Source organism: Protomyctophum parallelum (genome assembly GCF_964188405.1).
Source record: "Protomyctophum parallelum genome assembly, chromosome: 23".
Taxonomy (NCBI): domain Eukaryota; kingdom Metazoa; phylum Chordata; class Actinopteri; order Myctophiformes; family Myctophidae; genus Protomyctophum; species Protomyctophum parallelum.
The window spans coordinates 33,876,889-33,899,090 of record NC_139715.1 but is presented as its reverse complement, the minus strand read 5'-3'; the positions used below and the strand labels follow the sequence as shown (position 1 = coordinate 33,899,090).

Below are 22,202 nucleotides of genomic sequence, written 5' to 3'. Positions count from 1 at the left end.
GACCCGTTTCGTTGAATGGCTCTAGAGAGACTGTGTACCAATTTGCGTGATGTTTGGACAAAATCTGTAGGTGTACTGTGCAAAAACTTGTTTTGCACAAAGCGGCCTCCTGGTGGCGCTATAACAGGCCGTTCTGGAAAGTTTGGGGCAGAGGTTCATGGTTGGCATCCAGGGAGTGTGTGTGCAAAATTTGGCATCGACCGGGTTAACGGTGGCTGAGATTAGCTGTTCACGGACACACGGACGGACGGACGGAGTGCAAAACATACTCTCCCCATGCCTTCGGCTGGTGGAGACAATTATGTGCTTTAGACCCGCTGTTGACCTGCCTGTCTAGCATCAAATGTTGGATGAGTGAGAACTTTCTCAAGCTAAATGAGGACAAGACAGAAGTTCTCATAATCGGTTCTAGTGAGCAGAAATAATCAATAATAAGCAGACTGGGCAACCTAACTGTAGAAACTAACAGTACAGTAAAGAACCTGGGGGTTATTATTGATTCTGAATTGAACTTTAATTCACACATTAATCATGTCACCAAGATTGCCTTTTTTCACCTTAGAAATATTGCACGAATCAGAGCCTATTTGTCTTTGGACGATGCAAAAACGCTAATCCACGCCTTTGTTTTTTCTCGGCTTGATTACTGCAATGCACTTTTTTCAGGACTGCCTAAGAAAACAACTGACAGATTACAACTTGTCCAAAATGCAGCAGCCAGAGTTTTAACTAGAACTAAGATGAGAGAACATATTACTCCAGTTTTGGCATCACTGCACTGGCTTCCAGTTGTTTTTAGGATTGATTTTAAAATTATTTTACTTGTCTATAAAGCTCTCAATGGTCTCGCACCTTCCTACCTACTTGACTGCCTGCCTAAATATGTCCCAAACCGCCCCCTAAGGTCTTCCACTGCTGGCCTGCTCGCTTTGCCCAAAAAAATGGCAACTAAAAAATACGGGGAAGCAGCTTTTTGCTTCTACGGGCCGTCGGCTTGGAACAAGCTCCCACTGTACCTTCGTCAGGCCGCCACTGTAGTTTAATAAACTCCCACTGTACCTTCGTCAGGCAGCCTCTGTAGACATTTTTAAAGCTCAGCTCAAGACCCACTTCTACAACATTGCTTTTAATTGATCTTTTATTTTTTATTTTTTTGTTATTCATGTCCTCACTGTATTGCATTACTGCTTGTTTTTTAATGTCGTTGCCTTGCTTTTCTTTTATTCTCCATTGTTCTGTAAAGCACTTTGAGCTCCATTTCATGTCATGAAAGGTGCTATACAAATAAAGTTTTATTATTATTATTATTACCAGTAGGGGCGCTGTTGTGCAGAAACAGAGAGAGATATAGTATTAGTGATGCACTGTTGCCTGCTAATATGAGAGAGAGAGAGAGAGAGAGAGAGGAGAGAGGGGAGTTGTAACACTCAGTTCACACAGGTGTGATTTTTTTTATACATTTTCAACGGCGGCCTTTTTTTTTCTCTCTCACGCACCTTGACGACGTGCTCCAGCCAGCGCCCGAGGGCGATGAAGACGAAGAGCATGGGCGGCGTGTCGAAGAAGGTGACGGGGCTGCGCGGCGAGCCCTCCGCCATGGCCACGCCCAGCACCGTCACGGAGTAGGCGTAGGCCACGCTGGTGGCCAGCACGATCAGCACGTCCATGTTGGCGGTGCGGTGACGCAGCGAGCGGAACGCCTGGACGTAGAAGTACCGCCCGCCGAAGATCTGGAGGGGTGGGGGATGGTGGTGGGGGGGGGGGAGTGGGGGGGGGGGGGGGGAGTATGCAACGTTTTTACTTAAAGGAGAATTCCATACTAAAAGGCTTTCTTACCTTTCTTTGTAGTTGTTACGTCCCCACCAAAGAGGTCCAGGTGTTTTTTTTGTGCAAAAACTCCTTATTGGCTATTTTCCCTACCATAAGCCCTACATGAATTGCATTGAATGGAATGGGAATTGAATGGGGCTATGGGGTGTTGTGCTAATTCGCTTATTTCCATCGAAATAAGTAGTAAAGTGTGCCGCTTGGGATATTATTTACATTATGAAGAGAGGATATATACAAAGAAATTATAATTTTGAGCGATGGAAATAAGCGAATTAGCACAACACCCCATAGCCCCATTCAATTCCCATTCAATTCAATGCAATTCATTTAGGGATTATGGTAGGGGAAATAGCCAATAAGGAGCTTTTGCACAAAATAACACCTGGACCTCTTTGGTGGGGACGTAACAACTACAAATAACACCTGGACCTCTTTGGTGGGGACGTAACAACTACAAATAACACCTGGACCTCTTTGGTGGGGACGTAACAACTACAAAGAAAGGTAAGAAAGCCTTTTAGTATGGAATTCTCCTTTAATCCATTGACAGAAAACTGTCAGGATGTAGAATACATTTTGTAGAATCTGATCTGAGGTCAGAAGTGGGTCAGTGACCTGGACAGGTGAATAGAATATAATCTGATCTGAGGTCAGAAGGGGTCAGTGACCTGGACAGGTGAATAGAATAGAATCTGATCTGAGGTCAGAAGGGGTCAATGACCTGGACAGGTGAATAGAATATAATCTGATCTCAGGTCAGAAGGGGTCAATGACCTGGACAGGTGAATAGAATAGAATCTGATCTCAGGTCAGAACGGGTCAATGACCTGGACAGGTGAATAGAATAGAATCTGATCTGAGGTCAGAACGGGGTCAGTGACCTGGACAGGTGAATAGAATAGAATCTGATCTCAGGTCAGAAGGGGTCAGTGACCTGGACAGGTGAATAGAATATAATCTGATCTGAGGTCAGAACGGGTCAATGACCTGGACAGGTGAATAGAATAGAATCTGATCTCAGGTCAGAACGGGTCAATGACCTGGACAGGTGAATAGAATATAATCTGATCTGAGGTCAGAACGGGTCAATGACCTGGACAGGTGAATAGAATATAATCTGATCTGAGGTCAGAACGGGTCAATGACCTGGACCGGTGAATAGAATAGAATCTGATCTCAGGTCAGAACGGGTCAATGACCTGGACAGGTGAATAGAATATAATCTGATCTGAGGTCAGAACGGGTCAATGACCTGGACCGGTGAATAGAATAGAATCTGATCTCAGGTCAGAACGGGTCAATGACCTGGACCGGTGAATAGAATAGAATCTGATCTCAGGTCAGAACGGGGTCAGTGACCTGGACAGGTGAATAGAATAGAATCTGATCTGAGGTCAGAACGGGGTCAGTGACCTGGACAGGTGAATAGAATAGAATCTGATCTGAGGTCAGAAGTGGGTCAGTGACCTGGACAGGTGATTAGAATAGAATCTGATCTCAGGTCAGAAGGGGTCAATGACCTGGACGGGCGTGCAGAGCAGGAAGAAGGCCAGGTTGAGCAGGGACAGGCCCGGCAGAAGGTTCTGGTCCTGAGGCATGGCCCCGCCGTGCTCCGCGTGGTGGCGGTCCATCACCATCATGTAGATCATCAGACCCATCACGGGCACGCCGAACACCAGGCTGAACAGGAACGAGTTCTTCCATCTGAGAAGCATGGAAGGCATGGAACACAACCACACACGCACACGCACACGCACACGCACCCGCACACACACACACACACACACACGCACACACGCACGCACGCACACACGCACGCACACACGCACACACACACACACACACACACACACATTTGCTCAAAGATTTGCTCAAATTGTCAAGAGCAGATCTACAAGCTCATTTTCTTGTCATCCTATAGACCGATTCACAGAGGGGTGCCCTGGGCGCGGCCATTACTGAGGTGTAATCCATGGAGCAGGTGCTCCGTAGGCCAGGTGTAGCTAATCAGTGCTGCTGCACTCAATATGGTACACCTCAGTAATGGCCGCGCCCAGGAAACCCTCTGCGAATCGGTCTATAGGGGCTTTTGTGGAAATTGCTCTCAGGAACAGCTCGACTGATTTGGTGGTACCCATGATGATGTCATCTTTAACACCTGCCCTACTTTGCATAATCCCGCCCCCTCTTCAGTCATCAGTTCCAAATTTGCATGTCCACTTTGTTTACAATGTCGGCCATTGTTGATTTTCCATGCTGGCATGGAATGGAAACAAGCCTGGTTTTATCTAGCATCAGTATTATAATGACTCAAAGATTAAATAATCTGCATATACACAGCGCCCCCACCACAACAGGACATTGTGGTACTGCAGCTAAAATTACTTTAGAATCCTGACAGAAATGACATGATATGCTTATATCAGATAGTTATTATTAATTAGTATTATTATTATATCAGAGTGGTGAATTCAAACCATTAGAAATACATTTGAGGGACTTGAACAAGATGATATTAAATATTAAATACAGTTGTAAATGCACATAGTACCTTTAAAGGTATCAATATTGCAATGCAGATGTACACTGTTACAAGTAGAATTCCTATATAATGTACTAAATGTACAAAAGTAATAGTATCTGCATCAAAATGCACAGAAAAGTACCAACAGTAAAATAATACGTTTTCAAATGTGAAATTAATGTCTAAAATAAATCTTTGGAAAATAGCAGATCTACAAGCTCACACAATGCATCGCACCGCGACACATTATGAGCTTGTAGATCGGGCCCACAAGAAAACATGGAATGGAACTAAATGAGATACTTGCTGTCGAATCTCTTCAGAGTGGTCGAGGTTGTTTCCAAAACCTGGCTTTAAAAGACTGGCCCCAAATCCAAGGCCCTGGGACGAGAAATGAGAAGAGATGCCGGGGTTAGGGTGAATATAAGACCTCTCTGAAGGCCTACGTTTAGGGCAGTGGGTCCCAAACCTTTTCACGTCAGGGACCCCCAAATTGACACTAATTAGCGCGCGGACCCCCCATTTAAAGAGATATGCCAGGGACCCCCATAAGAGAATATCTTTACGGCTCTAGCCGTGATTCTCAACCCGTTTAATTTCAAGGACCCCCAGTTTGACATGCATGTTAGTCTACGGACCCCCATTTCTATCTCTGAGACCCCCAATGTAAATTGTACAGTCAAAGTTAATTTAACTCTGAGAGTACAAATGGAACCATTATGGGGTGTACGCGTCACACGCACACAATAAGCTGGGCATAGGAGGGGTCATAGGTCATAGGAGGGGTCATAGGTCATAGGAGGGGTCATAGGAGGGGTCATAGGAGGGGTCATAGGAGGGGCTCAGAAACAACTCTTCTTACCTCGATGATTCTGATGACGTCTCTCGCTCCGAGGACGTCCGGGTCAAACTGGATGTGGGCCTTTTTGGTGGCCAGGGCGACGGACGCCCCCAGAACCCCTTTGGTCTTGGTCAGTCTGGACTCGATGTTATGGACACAGGACGCACACGTCATGCCCGATATCTACCACCAGGGGGAGACATTTATTCATACCTGATATCTGCTGGGGGGCATTTAGGGACAAAACATTTTTTTGGGGGGGGTTATATATTTTTTTAAATTGCTTCATCTCCCTTAGAGATAGAAATGGTAAATGGTAAATGGTGCATTTATATAGCGCCTTTATCCAAGGCGCTTTACATAGATTGTGCATTACATTCACCCATTCACACACACATTCATACACCGATGGCAGCGGAAACCATCAAGGCACCAACTAGCACATCGGGAGCAATTAGGGGTTCAGAGTCTTGCTCAAGGACACTTCGACAGTAACTCTGGGGGAGCCCGGGTTCGAACTGGCAACCTTACGGTTTCCATCCAGGCACTCTACCCCCTGAGCCACCGCCGCCCCTGAGAAGTTCATCTCCCTTAGAGATAGAAGTTCATCTCCCTTAGAGATAGAAGTTCATCTCCCTTAGAGATAGAAGTTCATCTCCCTTAGAGATAGAAGTTCATCTCCCTTAGAGATAGAAGTTCATCTCCCTTAGAGATAGAAGTTCATCTCCCTTAGAGATAGAAGTTCATCTCCCGTAGAGATAGAAGTTCAGAGATAGGGTGAGAAGTTCAGTCACGTAAGAGACTCGGAGTAGAGTCGCTGCTTCTTCGCCTGGAAAGGAGCCAGCTGAGGTGGTTCGGGCATCTGGTTAGGATGCCTCTCGGGCGTCTCACTCTATAGGGAGGTCCTAGACGCACGTCCCACTGGGAGGAGACCCCAGCGCTGTACTTACGATGAGGTCCAGTCTCCCCTGGGCCATGGCGCTGTACTTACCATGAGGTCCAGTCTCCCCTGGGCCATGGCGCTGTACTTACCATGAGGTCCAGTCTCCCCTGGGCCATGGCGCTGTACTTACCATGAGGTCCAGTCTCCCCTGGGTGGCGGCGCTGTCCTCCATCAGCGTGGCGCCAAAGCCCATGTTCTCGATGAGTCTGGTGATCCCCGTGGAGTCGATGGCGTCCGAGTCGTACTTGACCTCTGCCTTCCCGGCCATGAGGGCCACGAGGACGGAGACGACCCCTTTGGAAACGCAACAGGAAAGTGTTTTATACGTTAGTTATCCCATTCTGACCTGAGATCAGATTCATACGAGGTTTCCACTGGGACACACACACTGGGTCTGATTAACCCATCCTGACCTGAGATCAGGTTCTAAAAATGTCAGTCGTTCTTCGATTTAAAAAAAAAATAGCAGACCTACAAGCTCATAGCGCGCCACTCGGTGGCGCGCTATGAGCTTGTAGATCTGCTATTTTTCAATAGCTAAAGCATAGCATGATGCTAACACCAAAATGGGTTCCCGTTCAGAATGGGTTATTATGCCAATAGGCTATACTGTATGTATGTTTTCCACCCAGTGCCAATAGGCTATACTGCATGTACTGTATGTTTTTCACCCAGTGCCAATAGGCTATACTGTATGTATGTTTTCCACCCAGTGCCAATAGGCTATACTGCATGTATGTTTTTCACCCAGTGCCAATAGGCTATACTGTATGTATGTTTTCCACCCAGTGCCAATAGGCTATACTGTTATATACGCTATGGGCTTGTAGGTCTGCTATTTCTGAAATATCGTTAAAATGTGCCTCAAATCTTTCCGAAAATTGTCATTATTTTAGAAGACATAATTTTTTTATTTCGATGTCAGGCCTGAATGGGTTAAATTTTTAATCGTGCACCCCGACTATTTACCATTTTGGGCCTATTTACAGTACCTTTGTTTTACAGTATTATTTACAGTACCTTTGTTGTCTCCACCAGGCCGAAGGCATGGGGGGAGAGTTTTGCACTCCGTCCGTCCGTCCGTGTGTCCGTCCGTGTGTGTGTCCGTGAGCAGCTAATCTCGGCCACCGTTAACCCGGTCGATGCCAAATTTTGCACACACACTCCCTGGATGCCAACGATGAACCTCTGCCCCAAACTTTCCAGAACGGCCTGTTATAGCGCCACCAGGAGGCCGCTTTGTGCAAAACAAGTTTTTGCACAGTACACCTACAGATTTTGTCCAAACATTGCGCAAATTGGTACACAGTCTCTCTAGAGCCATTCAACGAAACTGGTCTTTCAGATTTCTCAGACTCCATCCTGATTGGTTAAGATTGGCTTCCAAAGTTCACAGGAGTGCTCAGTTTCAAACAAAATGCTGCAAATCATGAACACATCGCGTGATTTCCGTGAAATTGTGCACCCACATTCCCACTAGGCCGAGGAAGAAATGCCACATGAACAATTTCAACTCAGCCTCAAGGTGGCGCTATAACGGGCCGAAAAGTGTTTTTACCCCTAACTGCACGGATCTGTGGATAACTTTGTATGCCAACTCCCTAGTTTACTTTTGTTGCCCTTTCATCCAACCACCAGATGAAGGCAAGCTGCAATGTCCTACATTCCTATCCTGGTGGAGACCTGTGCCCAGAAGGGCACTTTTTCTAGTTTTACAGTATTATTTACAGTACCTTTGTTTTTCAGCAGGTTCCTCTCGATGTTGGCCACGCAGGAGGCACACGTCATGCCCGTGACGCGGACGAAGCACTTCTGCAGCGTAGCGGCGGTACCGCCGGTGGCGGGGTCCGGCGGGTCGCCGGTCGGTACGAGGCCCGCCGGCGCCACCTCGCCGTGGGGTCGCAGAGTCACCGGGCCGCGGGACGCTGGAGAAGGGACTCTGGACCGGCCGTTACTTTGGTCCTTACGATTGGAGGAGGCAGGTTCTGATAGGAGGAGACAAGACATGGTTGGTCGTTACGATTGGAGGAGGCAGGTTCTGATAGGAGGAGTCAAGAAAGGGTTGGTCGTTATGATTGGAGGAGACAGGTTCTGATAGGAGGAGACAAGACAAGGTTGGTCGTTATGATTGGAGGAGACAGGTTCTGATAGGAGGAGTCAAGACAGGGTTGGTCGTTATGATTGGAGGAAGGTTCTTATAGGAGGAGACAAGACAAGGTTGGTTGTTATGATTGGAGGAAAGGTTCTGATAGGAGGAGTCAAGACAGGGTTGGTCGTTATGATTGGAGGAAAGGTTCTGATAGGAGGAGTCAAGACAAGGTTGGTCGTTATGATTGGAGGAAAGGTTCTGATAGGAGGAGTCAAGACAAGGTTGGTCGTTATGATTGGAGGAAAGGTTCTTATAGGAGGAGTCAAGACAGTGTTGGTCGTTACGATTGGAGGAAAGGTTCTGATAGGAGGAGTCAAGACAAGGTTGGTCGTTATGATTGGAGGAGACAGGTTCTGATAGGAGGAGTCAAGACAAGGTTGGTCGTTATGATTGGAGGAAAGGTTCTGATAGGAGGAGTCAAGACAAGGTTGGTCGTTATGATTGGAGGAGACAGGTTCTGATAGGAGGAGTCAAGACAAGGTTGGTCGTTATGATTGGAGGAAAGGTTCTGATAGGAGGAGACAAGACAGGGTTGGTCGTTATGATTGGAGGAAAGGTTCTGATAGGAGGAGTCAAGACAGGGTTGGTCGTTATGATTGGAGGAGGAAAGGTTCTGATAGGAGGAGACAAGACAGGGTTGGTCGTTATGATTGGAGGAAAGGTTCTGATAGGAGGAGACAAGACAGGGTTGGTCGTTATGATTGGAGGAGGAAGGTTCTGATAGGAGGAGACAAGACAGGGTTGGTCGTTATGATTGGAGGAGGAAAGGTTCTTATAAGAGGCGACAAGACATGGGCGAGTACGCACTTCTTTTACACATTGATTGCCAGGTATATAATCAATGTGTTAATACTTTGTTTTTTAACAACCCCAGACCACAGAAATCTGCTGAATGTTTAAAGTTCAGTTGTTGTTTTTTTTGGGGGGGGAGCAATTGAAGTTAAAAAATAATTCAATAGTAATAGTACAAAAGTATTGTTTGGACTACAGAACTGTGTTCTCCCCCTGACTGTAACTCGACTATAAGCTAACCCGAGAATGACCTTGATGGTTCAAATTGAAAAAAAAGAGGTTACGTGAAACACAGTGCTTATAATCCACCTGCGCTAATTCCCTTTTCTGGCAACCCACCGTGTCATTAAATCCAACAAAGAAAAGCAGCAGACTGATTGGAGAGCCCTCCATCTCCGTGCCAGAAGAGAAGGGATACTTGTCTGGTTGCCAGGGCGACTCGCGGCCAACAGGTTAGAGAGAAAATTAGTTTGACAAGCGGCCATGTGTTAAGGGGAGGAATACTGTATCACCTTGTACTCTGTGACTCCGACCATTGCACACCATACACCTAGTTCCACACTCACTCCAGAGGGCCACTATAGTTCCACACTCACTCCAGAGGGCCACTATAGTTCCACACTCACTCCAGAGGGCCACTATAGTTCCACACTCACTCCAGAGGGCCACTATAGTTCCACCCTCACTCCAGAGGGCCACTATAGTTCCACACTCACTCCAGAGGGCCACTATAGTTCCACCCTCACTCCAGAGGGCCACTATAGTTCAACACTCACTCCAGAGGGCCACTATAGTTCCACACTCACTCCAGAGGGCCACTATAGTTCCACACTCACTCCAGAGGGCCACTATAGTTCCACACTCACTCAAGAGGGCCACTATAGTTCCACACTCACTCAAGAGGGCCACAATAGTTACACACTCACTCCAGAGGGCCACTGTAGTTCCACACTCACTCCAGAGGGCCACTATAGTTCCACACTCACTCCAGAGGGGCCACTATAGTTCCACACTCACTCCAGAGGGCCACTATAGTTCCACACTCACTCCAGAGGGCCACTATAGTTCCACACTCACTCCAGAGGGCCACTATAGTTCCACACTCACTCCAGAGGGCCACTATAGTTCCACACTCACTCCAGAGGGCCACTATAGTTCCACACTCACTCCAGAGGGCCACTATAGTTCCACACTCACTCCAGAGGGCCACTATAGTTCCACACTCACTCCAGAGGGCCACTATAGTTCCACACTCACTCCAGAGGGCCACTATAGTTCCACACTCACTCCAGAGGGCCACTATAGTTCCACACTCACTCCAGAGGGCCACTATAGTTCCACACTCACTCCAGAGGGCCACTATAGTTCCACCCTCACTCCAGAGGGCCACTATAGTTCCACCCTCACTCCAGAGGGCCACTATAGTTCCACACTCACTCCAGAGGGCCACTATAGTTCCACACTCACTCCAGAGGGCCACTATAGTTCCACACTCACTCCAGAGGGCCACTATAGTTCCACACTCACTCCAGAGGGCCACTATAGTTCCACACTCACTCCAGAGGGCCACTATAGTTCCACACTCACTCCAGAGGGCCACTATAGTTCCACACTCACTCCAGAGGGCCACTATAGTTCCACACTCACTCCAGAGGGCCACTATAGTTCCACACTCACTCCAGAGGGCCACTATAGTTCCACACTCACTCCAGAGGGCCACTGTAGTTCCACACTCACTCCAGAGGGCCACTATAGTTCCACACTCACTCCAGAGGACCACTATAGTTCCACACTCACTCCAGAGGGCCACTATAGTTCCACACTCACTCCAGAGGGCCACTATAGTTCCACACTCACTCCAGAGGGCCACTTTAGTTCCACACACACTCCAGATCGGGTCACATTATATACCGTCATATCAAAACTTACAGATCTACAAGCTCAAAACGCATCACACTGCTATGCGTTTTGAGTTTGTAAACGTTTTGCGTTTCTAAACGTAGATAGCAGCAAAAAAGAAACACCTTAACTTTGTGTTTAATAAACATCCTGTCTCATACATTATCCTTTTGCATAATGTGAACCTTCCAAAGACACAGTGGTGTTCTGTGACGTCCGACTAGAGCTGTGTTGTCTGAGCCGTTCTGAATGGAGCCAGTCCAGCTGTGTTTGTCGTAGAAATGAAGATGTAAACATTTAATAATACCCCTTTATGAAAGAGTCTCCTCTAAGTTACACTCTGAGGTTGTCTCATCTGTCACAGCCCTGTGGTGCTGTTTGGTTTTACAAAGTCACTGTCCCGTTTGTTGAACTGGCTCAAAGTCCTGAGGCTATGTTGGGGGTTGGGCTGTTGTGGAAGTGAAAGCTACATTATAAAGGCTGTCACCCTTTGTGACTCATGAAAAGGTCATGTACTGTAAGTTTGTCTCCTTACTAGAGTAAAATCCTTATACTTCCTAACTCTGAATTCTTGTGTTGCCTCATTATCATCGTTATGAATGGTCCTTTTGAGAGCCAATGTTCAAGAGCCAATCAGTGGGCTTCACAATCAAAAGCCCATAAGAGGTGCTTCAAGGTGGAGTGGGTCCAAACGACCCACAGAACCTCTTAACCCGTTCTGACCTGAGATCAGATTCTATAAATGTCTTCTACATCCTGACAGTTTTCTGACAAAGCTATGTTTCTAAGTCAGTCGTTCTTCGATTTAAAAGAAATAGCAGACCTACAAGCTCCCCGGAGCCCCTCCCACCTTACCTTCCAGAGACGCCGTGAAGCCCGCGTCCTCGATGGCGTCCCGGAGCCGCTCCGGCCGCGTGAGCCTGGGGTCGAAGGTCACCGTCCCCTTCCCCTCCTTCAGCGACACGCTGACGGAGCGCACGCCGGCCGCCTGAGAGACACGCCCCTCGATGGCCGCCACGCACGAGACGCACGTCATCCCTCCGATCCACACGGTGGCGCTCTGCTCCTCCTCCTCCGTCTGCGTCTCCGTCGGCGGCGACAGATGCAAGATGGCGACCGTCTCGGGGGCGGGGCCCGTGGCGTGGTCTGGCCCCTCCTCCTCCTCCTCCTCCTCCTCCGCCATCATCAGCGTGGCGCCGAACCCCATGTCCTCGACCTTTGACCTCAGCGTCTCCGCCGTGGTGACCAGCGGCTGGAAGACGGCGCGCGCCACGCCCTGCTGGAGGAGCACCTGCAGCGGTGGGGTCAAAGGTCATTGTGAGCCCCGCCCCCTCTGCACTGTAGTTAACTCCCACTCTCCTAGACCAAGGAAGCTCTGAGAAGGAAGGGAAGTGGTCACATGACCGGGCCGCGCCATGACACTTTCATGGACACTTTCATCATGGGAGCCAAACTCACACCGGAAGTTCAATGAATACATGGCAGTGAATGGAGCCGGGCTGGACCAGCTCATAACAAACATTATTCATGAACGATTGAGACCTTTTTGTAAAGTAATCACTTCTGGAAAATAACAGAAGACATGATTATCACATGTTGTTTTCTAATCACTTCCTTTTCGATGTGCACAGAGTGCACAGTATATAATGTTATCTGAGGATCTTAACAGCAGCCGGTATATCGTTTCTGGCTCCGAAGTATCGCGAGATTTGGCTGCCAGACAGGAAACGGTGGGAAGCCTCGCGATACTTGGTGCATTCAGAAAGGTACTTTGTGCTCTTTAGATACCTCTATAAAAAAAAGATACAGTGTAAACATCGAATAACAACACAGCAGACAATAATGTGTTACATGTCTTCTGTTATTTTCCAGAAGTGATTACTTTACAAAAGGTCTCAATTGTTCATAAATAATGTTGGTTCATGAGCTGGTCACTATGAGCTCTCATTGACTCCAGTGTTCCTGAGCTGGTCACTATGAGCTCTCATTGACTCCAGTGTTAATGAGCTGGTCACTATGAGCTCTCATTGACTCCAGTGTTCATGAGCTGGTCACTATGAGCTCTCATTGACTCCAGTGTTCATGAGCTGGTCACTATGAGCTCTCATTGACTCCAGTGTTAATGAGCTGGTCACTATGAGCTCTCATTGACTCCAGTGTTCATGAGCTGGTCACTATGAGCTCTCATTGACTCCAGTGTTCATGAGCTGGTCACTATGAGCTCTCATTGACTCCAGTGTTCATGAGCTGGTCACTGAGCTCTCATTGACTCCAGTGTTCATGAGCTGGTCACTATGAGCTCTCATTGACTCCAGTGTTCATGAGCTGGTCACTGAGCTCTCATTGACTCCAGTGATCATGAGCTGGTCACTATGAGCTCTCATTGACTCCAGTGTTCATGAGCTGGTCACTATGAGCTCTCATTGACTCCAGTGTTCATGAGCTGGTCACTGAGCTCTCATTGACTCCAGTGTTCATGAGCTGGTCACTGAGCTCTCATTGACTCCAGTGTTCATGAGCTGGTCACTGAGCTCTCATTGACTCCAGTGTTCATGAGCTGGTCACTGAGCTCTCATTGACTCCAGTGTTCATGAGCTGGTCACTGAGCTCTCATTGACTCCAGTGTTCATGAGCTGGTCACTGAGCTCTCATTGACTCCAGTGTTCATGAGCTGGTCACTGAGCTCTCATTGACTCCAGTGTTCATGAGCTGGTCACTGATCTCTCATTGACTCCAGTGTTCATGAGCTGGTCACTGAGCTCTCATTGACTCCAGTGTTCATGAGCTGGTCACTGAGCTCTCATTGACTCCAGTGTTCATGAGCTGGTCACTATGAGCTCTCATTGACTCCAGTGTTCATGAGCTGGTCACTGAGCTCTCATTGACTCCAGTGTTCATGAGCTGGTCACTATGAGCTCTCATTGACTCCAGTGTTCATGAGCTGGTCACTGAGCTCTCATTGACTCCAGTGTTCATGAGCTGGTCACTGAGCTCTCATTGACTCCAGTGTTCATGAGCTGGTCACTGAGCTCTCATTGACTCCAGTGATCATGAGCTGGTCACTGAGCTCTCATTGACTCCAGTGTTCATGAGCTGGTCACTGAGCTCTCATTGACTCCAGTGTTCATGAGCTGGTCACTGAGCTCTCATTGACTCCAGTGCATTCTGCCAAACTTCCGGGTGTAGTTTGGCTCCCGTCAAAGTGTCCATGAAAGTGTCATGGCGCAGCCCAGTCACGTGACCACTTCCCTTCCTTCTCAGAGCTTCCTTGTCCTAGACCAGGAAATGTGTGACGTTCCTCAAAGGCTTTCATTTGTTGAGCCGAACACAAAACGAGGACAGAAAAGCCTGGGTACCGAGAGGGCTGTAGCACTTAAGTAAATGTACTCGGTTACTTTCCACCTGCCTGGATGTGCGTGACGCCGGGCAGCGCGCCCACGTGTCCCTCGATGGAGCGAACGCACGACTGGCACGTCATGCCCTCCACGCGTATCCGCACGGCTCTGGAGCGCACCCTGCTGCTGGGAGGAGGAGGAGGAGGAGGAGGAGGGGACAGCTCCCCCTGGCTGCCACTGTCGAACGCCAGGTTGTCGTGAGCCTGCCTCTCCAGGCGGCTGACCGCCGTCGCCACGACGACGACGACGGGGACATTCTCCTGGACGAAACGAGAGACATTGGATTCATTAACCCGTTCTGACCAGAGATCGGATTCTAAAAAATGTCTGTTTGAAAATGACAAGTTTTCTGATAAAGCCTATGTTTCTATGTCAGGCCAGGGCTCCACTGGGCGCGTTGCGTCGCGTCTGCGTCACCATTTAAATTGAACCGGTTCGTTTTTTGACGCACGCACGCGTGACGCAACGCGCCCAGTGGAGCCCTGGCGTCAGTCGTTCTTCGATTTTTCGAAAAATAGCAGACCTACAAGCTCGTAGCGCGCGCGCTACGAGCTTGTAGGTCTGCTATTTTTCAATAGCTAAAAAAAGCATAGCATAATGCTAACACCAAAAGGGGTACTTTGCAAGAGTTTAATAGTGACCAAACTTAAAGGGATATAAGTATACAAAAACTGAAGCAGGCAGGTCAAAAAGGAAAACACAACAAAAAGCAGCAAGCCGTATCAACGTCCCCAAAACACAAGCAGAAGGTCAAACCTGAGGAAGAAAACTGGGAAACATCGTCAAATACCGAAAAGCAGGAGTCCGGAAAACACAGCGACAACATTAGGTTATAGTTTAGCAAGGAATGAGGCCAAATTTTTTTTTTTTTTATATATATATCTTGATAGGGGAAGTAGAGGCACTTCTGTCTCCCCAGCCCAACAGTCTAAGTACAGGGAACTCATTAAACAATGAGTAGGGAACTTAAATTCTTTAATCCCTTTGTTTGAGAGTTTTTTAGGGTAGGTAGTAGGTATACCCTCACAAAAAAACATGCAGTAATCCTTGTCCCCCATATATGGGGACTAGGTTGGTCTCCCCTTGTCCCCCATATATGGGGACTAGGTTGGTCTCCCCTTGTCCCCCATATATGGGGACTAGGTTGGTCTCCCCTTGTCCCCCATATACCCCATATATGGGGGACTAGGTTGCTCTCCCCTTGTCCCCCATATATGGGGACTAGGTTGGTCTCCCCTTGTCCCCCATATATGGGGACTAGGTTGGTCTCCCCATGTCCCCCATATATGGGGAATAGGTTGGTCTCCCCTTGTCCCCCATATACCCCATATATGGGGGACTAGGTTGCTCTCCCCTTGTCCCCCATATATGGGGACTAGGTTGGTCTCCCCTTGTCCCCCATATATGGGGACTAGGTTGCTCTCCCCTTGTCCCCCATATATGGGGACTAGGTTGGTCTCCCCTTGTCCCCCATATATGGGTCCCCCATATATGGGGACTAGGTTGGTCTCCCCTTGTCCCCCATATATGGGGACTAGGTTGGTCTCCCCTTGTCCCCCATATATGGGGACTAGGTTGCTCTCCCCTTGTCCCCCATATATGGGGGATTAGGTTGCTCTCCCCTTGTCCCCCATATATGGGGACTAGGTTGGTCTCCCCTTGTCCCCCATATATGGGGACTAGGTTGCTCTCCCCTTGTCCCCCATATATGGGGACTAGGTTGGTCTCCCCATGTCCCCCATATATGGGGACTAGGTTGGTCTCCCCTTGTCCCCCATATATGGGTCCCCCATATATGGGGACTAGGTTGGTCTCCCCTTGTCCCCCATATATGGGGACTAGGTTGGTCTCCCCTTGTCCCCCATATATGGGGACTAGGTTGCTCTCCCCTTGTCCCCCATATATGGGGACTAGGTTGGTCTCCCCTTGTCCCCCATATATGGGGACTAGGTTGCTCTCCCCTTGTCCCCCATATATGGGGACTAGGTTGCTCTCCCCTTGTCCCCCATATATGGGGACTAGGTTGCTCTCCCCTTGTCCCCCATATATGGGGACTAGGTTGGTCTCCCCTTGTCCCCCATATATGGGGACTAGGTTGGTCTCCCCTTGTCCCCCATATATGGGGACTAGGTTGGTCTCTCCTTGTCCCCCATATATGGGGACTAGGTTGGTGGAGGGTGTGTAGAGCCCAGGATCACATTAGATGATTGACACAGGGGTGAAAAATGGGTTACGAAATCGTGGGATAAAAAATATATTTAAAGAGAAGTTTTTTTAGTAATAGCACAACATAAACATTAAAGAGACTTTAGTTGTCACTGTATACAATACATTGTACGAAAATCTCAACTTACCATCTCCCACCTCAAGAAGACAGCAGCACTGGCTGCATTCCATCTTTAAAATGTATTAATTTCAATTATCCACAGTGTTTTAAACAGCTTACGATGCCATGCACTTCTAAACATCAACTTAGACATTGCTCACAGGTTTACTTCAATATACCCACATCAGTTTGCAAAAAATCATTTATGTTCAAAGCTCCTTGTTGTGACCGGAACAATCTACCTGTCCATATTCGTTCAATAACATCTTTCCATTTGTTTAACCCATTCTGACCGGGCACCCATTTTGGTGTCAGCATCATGTTATGCTTTAGCTATTGAAAAATAGCAGATCTACAAGCTCATATCGCGCCACCAGGTGGCGCGATACGAGCTTGTAGGTCTGCTATTTTTTGAAAAATCGAAGAGCGACTGACATTTTTAGAATCTGATCTCAGGTCAGAATGGGTTATAATCAGACCAGTGTGTGTCCGGCGGAAACCTCGTATGAATCTGATCTCAGGTCAGAATGGGTTCATCAGACCAGTGTGTGTCCGGCGGAAACCTCGTATGAATCTGATCTCAGGTCAGAATGGGTTCATCAGACCAGTGTGTGTCCGGCGGAAACCTCGTATGAATCTGATCTCAGGTCAGAATGGGTTAAAACTCTCGTCCTCTCATCTGGAGACTACCTGTTCATGTTTTCACTGATCATCACTGTAGCAGATCCATGATGCAGTGATCCATGTGTTATGTCTACGTTATGTCCATGTTGTGTGAAATGTTTTTTTGTTGCAGTTTTTGTTTTGTTGTTTTTTGTTTTGTTGTTGTTTGTTTCTTGTTTATCTAGGAATTGTATTGTTTTGTTTTGTCTGGTTGAATTGTTTGTAAAAAAAAAAGTGTTTTTATGTATGAAGTGTATTTTGTGAATTTGGCTCTGGTGTGGTGGAACAGAATGTGTCCTAACTCTGTCTCTATGGCTCTGGTGTGGTGGAACAGAATGTGTCCTAACTCTGTCTCTCTATGGCTCTGGTGTGGTGGAATAGAATGTGTCCTAACTCTGTCTGTCTCTATGGCTCTGGTGTGGTGGAATAGAATGTGTCCTAACTCTGTCTCTCTATGGCTCTGGTGTGGTGGAATAGAATGTGTCCTAACTCTGTCTGTCTCTATGGCTCTGGTGTGGTGGAATAGAATGTGTCCTAACTCTGTCTCTCTATGGCTCTGGTGTGGTGGAATAGAATGTGTCCTAACTCTGTCTCTCTATGGCTCTGGTGTGGTGGAACAGAATGTGTCCTAACTCTGTCTCTATGGCTCTGGTGTGGTGGAACAGAATGTGGGAGGGGCCAGCATGGAGACGCACAGACCGTGACAATGCCAGAGGTCAACAGCGGTGAAAATAAGCTTACGGTCAAACGAATATTGTACAATCAAATTGTCAGGCCAAAACAGAGTGACACTTATATGTTTTAGTTATAACAGCACAGCTGTAAAACGGCTATAGTAGAGTCTAAAGTGCAATAATTATAATCATCATGGACAACATACATAAACAGCTGTGTAAATCTATTTTATATTGACCTTGCGTTGTGATCGACTCAGATGACGTTTCACAAGTTCACGGGAACACAAGTACAGACAAGGACAGACAAGGACAGACAAGGACAGACAAGGACAGACAAGTACAGACAAGGACAGACAAGGACAGACAAGGACAGACAAGGACAGACAAGGACAGACAAGGACAGACAAGTACAGACAAGTACAGACAAGTACAGACAAGGACAGACAAGTACAGACAAGGACAGACAAGTACAGACAAGTACAGACAAGGACAGACAAGGACAGACAAGGACAGACAAGTACAGACAAGTACAGACAAGGACAGACAAGTACAGACAAGGACAGACAAGGACAGACAAGGACAGACAAGTACAGACAAGTACAGACAAGGACAGACAAGTACAGACAAGTACAGACAAGTACAGACAAGGACAGACAAGGACAGACAAGTACAGACAAGTACAGACAAGGACAGACAAGGACAGACAAGGACAGACAAGGACAGACAAGGACAGACAAGTACAGACAAGGACAGACAAGTACAGACAAGGACAGACAAGTACAGACAAGGACAGTATTGAGAAACAGCCTTTGTTTACTCTCGTATTCCACACAGCCCTGTGTGCTTCAGTGGCTCCCATTCTGACCTGAGATCAGATTCTAAACATGTCTTCTACACCCTGACAGTTTTCTGACAAAGCTATGTTTCTATGTCAGTCGATCTTCAGTCGATTTTTCAAAAATAGCAGATCTACGAGCTTGTAGATCTGCTATTTTTCACCAAAAAGGGTTCCCGCCCCAAAATGGATTAAAGTTTATCAATGCTGTAGTAGTCAAAGTCCAAAATACATAATCTACTTGAGTAAAAATACAAAAGTATTTAATAATAAGTAATAATGATACTGCGAAGTATCAAAAGTACTCTAAATGGTGCAGCTAAAAAGGTTCACAAGTTATCAAATATATAAAAACATATTTTGAAAATAGCAGAGAGAGAGAGAGAGAGAGAGAGAGAGAGAGAGAGAGACAGAGAGAGAGACAGAGAGAGACAGAGACAGAGACAGAGAGAGAAACAGAGACAGAGACAGAGAGAGATACAGAGAGAGAAACAGAGACAGAGACAGAGAGAGATACAGAAACAGAGACAGAGACAGAGAGAGAGAGAGAGAGAGAGAGAGAGAGAGAGAGACAGAGAGAGAGAGAGAGAGAGACAGAGACAGAGACAGAGACAGAGACAGAGACAGAGACAGAGACAGAGACAGAGACAGAGACAGAGAGAGAAACAGAGACAGAGACAGAGACAGAGACAGAGAGAGAGAGAGAGAGATACAGAAACAGAGACAGAGACAGAGACAGAGACAGAGACAGAGACAGAGACAGAGACAGAGACAGAGACAGAGAGAGAGAGAGAAACAGAGACAGAGACAGAGAGAGAGACAGAGAGAGAGACAGAGACAGAGACAGAGACAGAGAGAGAGAGAGAAACAGAGACAGAGACAGAGACAGAGAGAGAGACAGAGACAGAGACAGAGACAGAGACAGAGACGGAGAGAGAGAGAGAGAGAGACAGAGAGTGAAACAGAGAGAGAAACAGAGACAGAGAGTCACATGATCAGGCCTTGATGATGACCACATGACCAGTAGATGAAAAAATTCCTCCCACATAACTGTATAACTTTAAGCCTCCCAATGTGAACACACACACACACACACACACACACACACACACACACACACACACACACACACACACACACACACACACACACACACACACACACACACACACACACACACACACACACACACACACACACACACACACACACACACACACACACACACACACACACACACACACACACCTCTGAATGAAATGAAATAAAAAATGAAATCATAATGCGATTGCACAATCAATGACAGAGCAAAGCTCCAGGACTCTAAAAGACAAACAGTGAAATGTCGCCTGCTTTGCATGACAGCTGTTCAAAGTGCACTGCAGCGTACAGTATGCCCTGTAGCCTAAACTAAGCACACATGCACACATCAGGGTGATGTAGCATTTCCCAGAAATCAAATACAGTCACTGCCGGTTCAATGACCACGCTGTGTACTGTACGTGCCACCGGTACGGTTACCTTAGTGGAGGTGAGATCAACGGAGCTTTTAAGTGATATTTGTTGTTAAAGGGTAAGACCACTTTTTTTGAGGTTTTTGGGTTGTGTAGTTACTTTGCCATGATGCAACTCCAAATGTGGACAAGAAATTAAAAAAAATAACTGCTCCAGTGATTAGAAATTGATAATTCAAACTAGAAAAAGTGCCCTTCTGGGCACAGGTCTCCACCAGGATAGGAATGTAGGACATTGCAGCTTGCCTTCATCTGGTGGTTGGATAAAAGGGCAACAAAAGTAAATCAGGATGGAGTCTGAGAAATCTGAAAGACCGGTTTCGTTGAATGGCTCTAGAGAGACTGTGTACCAATTTGCGTGATGTTTGGACAAAATCTGTAGGTGTACTGTGCAAAAACTTGTTTTGCACAAAGCGGCCTCCTGGTGGCGCTATAACAGGCCGTTCTGGAAAGTTTGGGGCAGAGGTTCATCGTTGGCATCCAGGGAGTGTGTGTGCAAAATTTGGCATCGACCGGGTTAACGGTGGCCGAGATTAGCTGCTCACGGACGGAGTGCAAAACATACTCTCCCCCCATGCCTTCGGCCTGGTGGAGACAAATATGCTCCTCATTGACTTACATTGTAGCTAAAACAGCATAATAAAACCACATGAGTTTTGGTGATGCTCTATATTGTCTGAATCAACTTTGTTTGTGTTTGTTTACGTACTAAAAGAGTGACTTTGAGAGCTGTTTTAGCTACAATGTAAGTCAATGAGGAGCATATTTTGAATTATCAATTTCTAAATCACTGGAGCAGTTATTATTTTTATTTCTTGTCCACATTTGGAGTTGCATCATGGCAAAGTAACTACACAACCCAAAAACCTCAAAAAAAAGTGGTCTTACCCTTTAACCCATTCTGACCGGGCACCCATTTTGGTGTTGGCATCATGTTATGCTTTAGCTATTGAAAAATAGCAGATCTACAAGCTCATATCGCGCCACCGAGTGGCGCGATACGAGCTTGTAGGTCTGCTATTTTTTGAAAAATCGAAGAACGACTGACATTTTTAGAATCTGATCTCAGGTCAGAATGGGTTAATACCCGATAAGACCCCATAGTCTGAACGCTGTAACGTGAGGCCGTGAGGCAGGGACGAGGGCATGGAGGTGGGCTGAGTTGTGAGGCCGTGAGGCAGGGACGAGGGCATGGAGGTGGGCTGAGTTGTGAGGCCGTGAGGCAGGGACGAGGGCATGGAGGTGGGCTGAGTTGTCGGGCCGTGAGGCAGGGACGAGGGCATGGAGGTGGGCTGAGTTGTGAGGCCGTGAGGCAGGGACGAGGGCATGGAGGTGGGCTGAGTTGTGAGGCCGTGAGGCAGGGACGAGGGCATGGAGGTGGGCTGAGTTGTCGGGCCGTGAGGCAGGGACGAGGGCATGGAGGTGGGCTGAGTTGTCAGGGACGAGGGCATGGAGGTGGGCTGAGTTGAGGCAGGGACGAGGGCATGGAGGTGGGCTGAGTTGAGGCAGGGACGAGGGCATGGAGGTGGGCTGAGTTGTCAGGGACGAGGGCATGGAGGTGGGCTGAGTTGAGGCAGGGACGAGGGCATGGAGGTGGGCTGAGTTGTGAGGCCGTGAGGCAGGGACGAGGGCATGGAGGTGGGCTGAGTTGTCGGGCCGTGAGGCAGGGACGAGGGCATGGAGGTGGGCTGAGTTGTCGGGCCGTGAGGCAGGGACGAGGGCATGGAGGTGGGCTGAGTTGTCGGGCCGTGAGGCAGGGACGAGGGCATGGAGGTGGGCTGAGTTGTCGGGCCGAGGCAGTGACCCGGGAAGGC

At 47.7% G+C, this 22,202-nt stretch overlaps 1 protein-coding gene across 1 annotated transcript in view; it reads right to left on the bottom strand.

The window, feature by feature from the left end:
* The window catches only part of LOC310854035 (copper-transporting ATPase 2-like), a gene marked incomplete at both ends in the record, with an annotated part of 47,780 nt that extends 25,941 nt beyond the window's left edge, over nucleotides 1-21,839 (bottom strand). Inside the window, 9 exons of the mRNA XM_083758511.1 lie at nucleotides 1,497-1,730; nucleotides 3,351-3,534; nucleotides 4,662-4,735; nucleotides 5,217-5,378; nucleotides 6,269-6,432; nucleotides 7,872-8,123; nucleotides 11,834-12,269; nucleotides 14,385-14,633; nucleotides 21,486-21,839. Coding sequence (XP_083614637.1) covers nucleotides 1,497-1,730; nucleotides 3,351-3,534; nucleotides 4,662-4,735; nucleotides 5,217-5,378; nucleotides 6,269-6,432; nucleotides 7,872-8,123; nucleotides 11,834-12,269; nucleotides 14,385-14,633; nucleotides 21,486-21,839 — 2,109 coding nt within the window. The remainder of the gene's footprint in view (nucleotides 1-1,496; nucleotides 1,731-3,350; nucleotides 3,535-4,661; nucleotides 4,736-5,216; nucleotides 5,379-6,268; nucleotides 6,433-7,871; nucleotides 8,124-11,833; nucleotides 12,270-14,384; nucleotides 14,634-21,485) is intronic.
* Nucleotides 21,840-22,202: the final 363 nt, after the last annotated feature.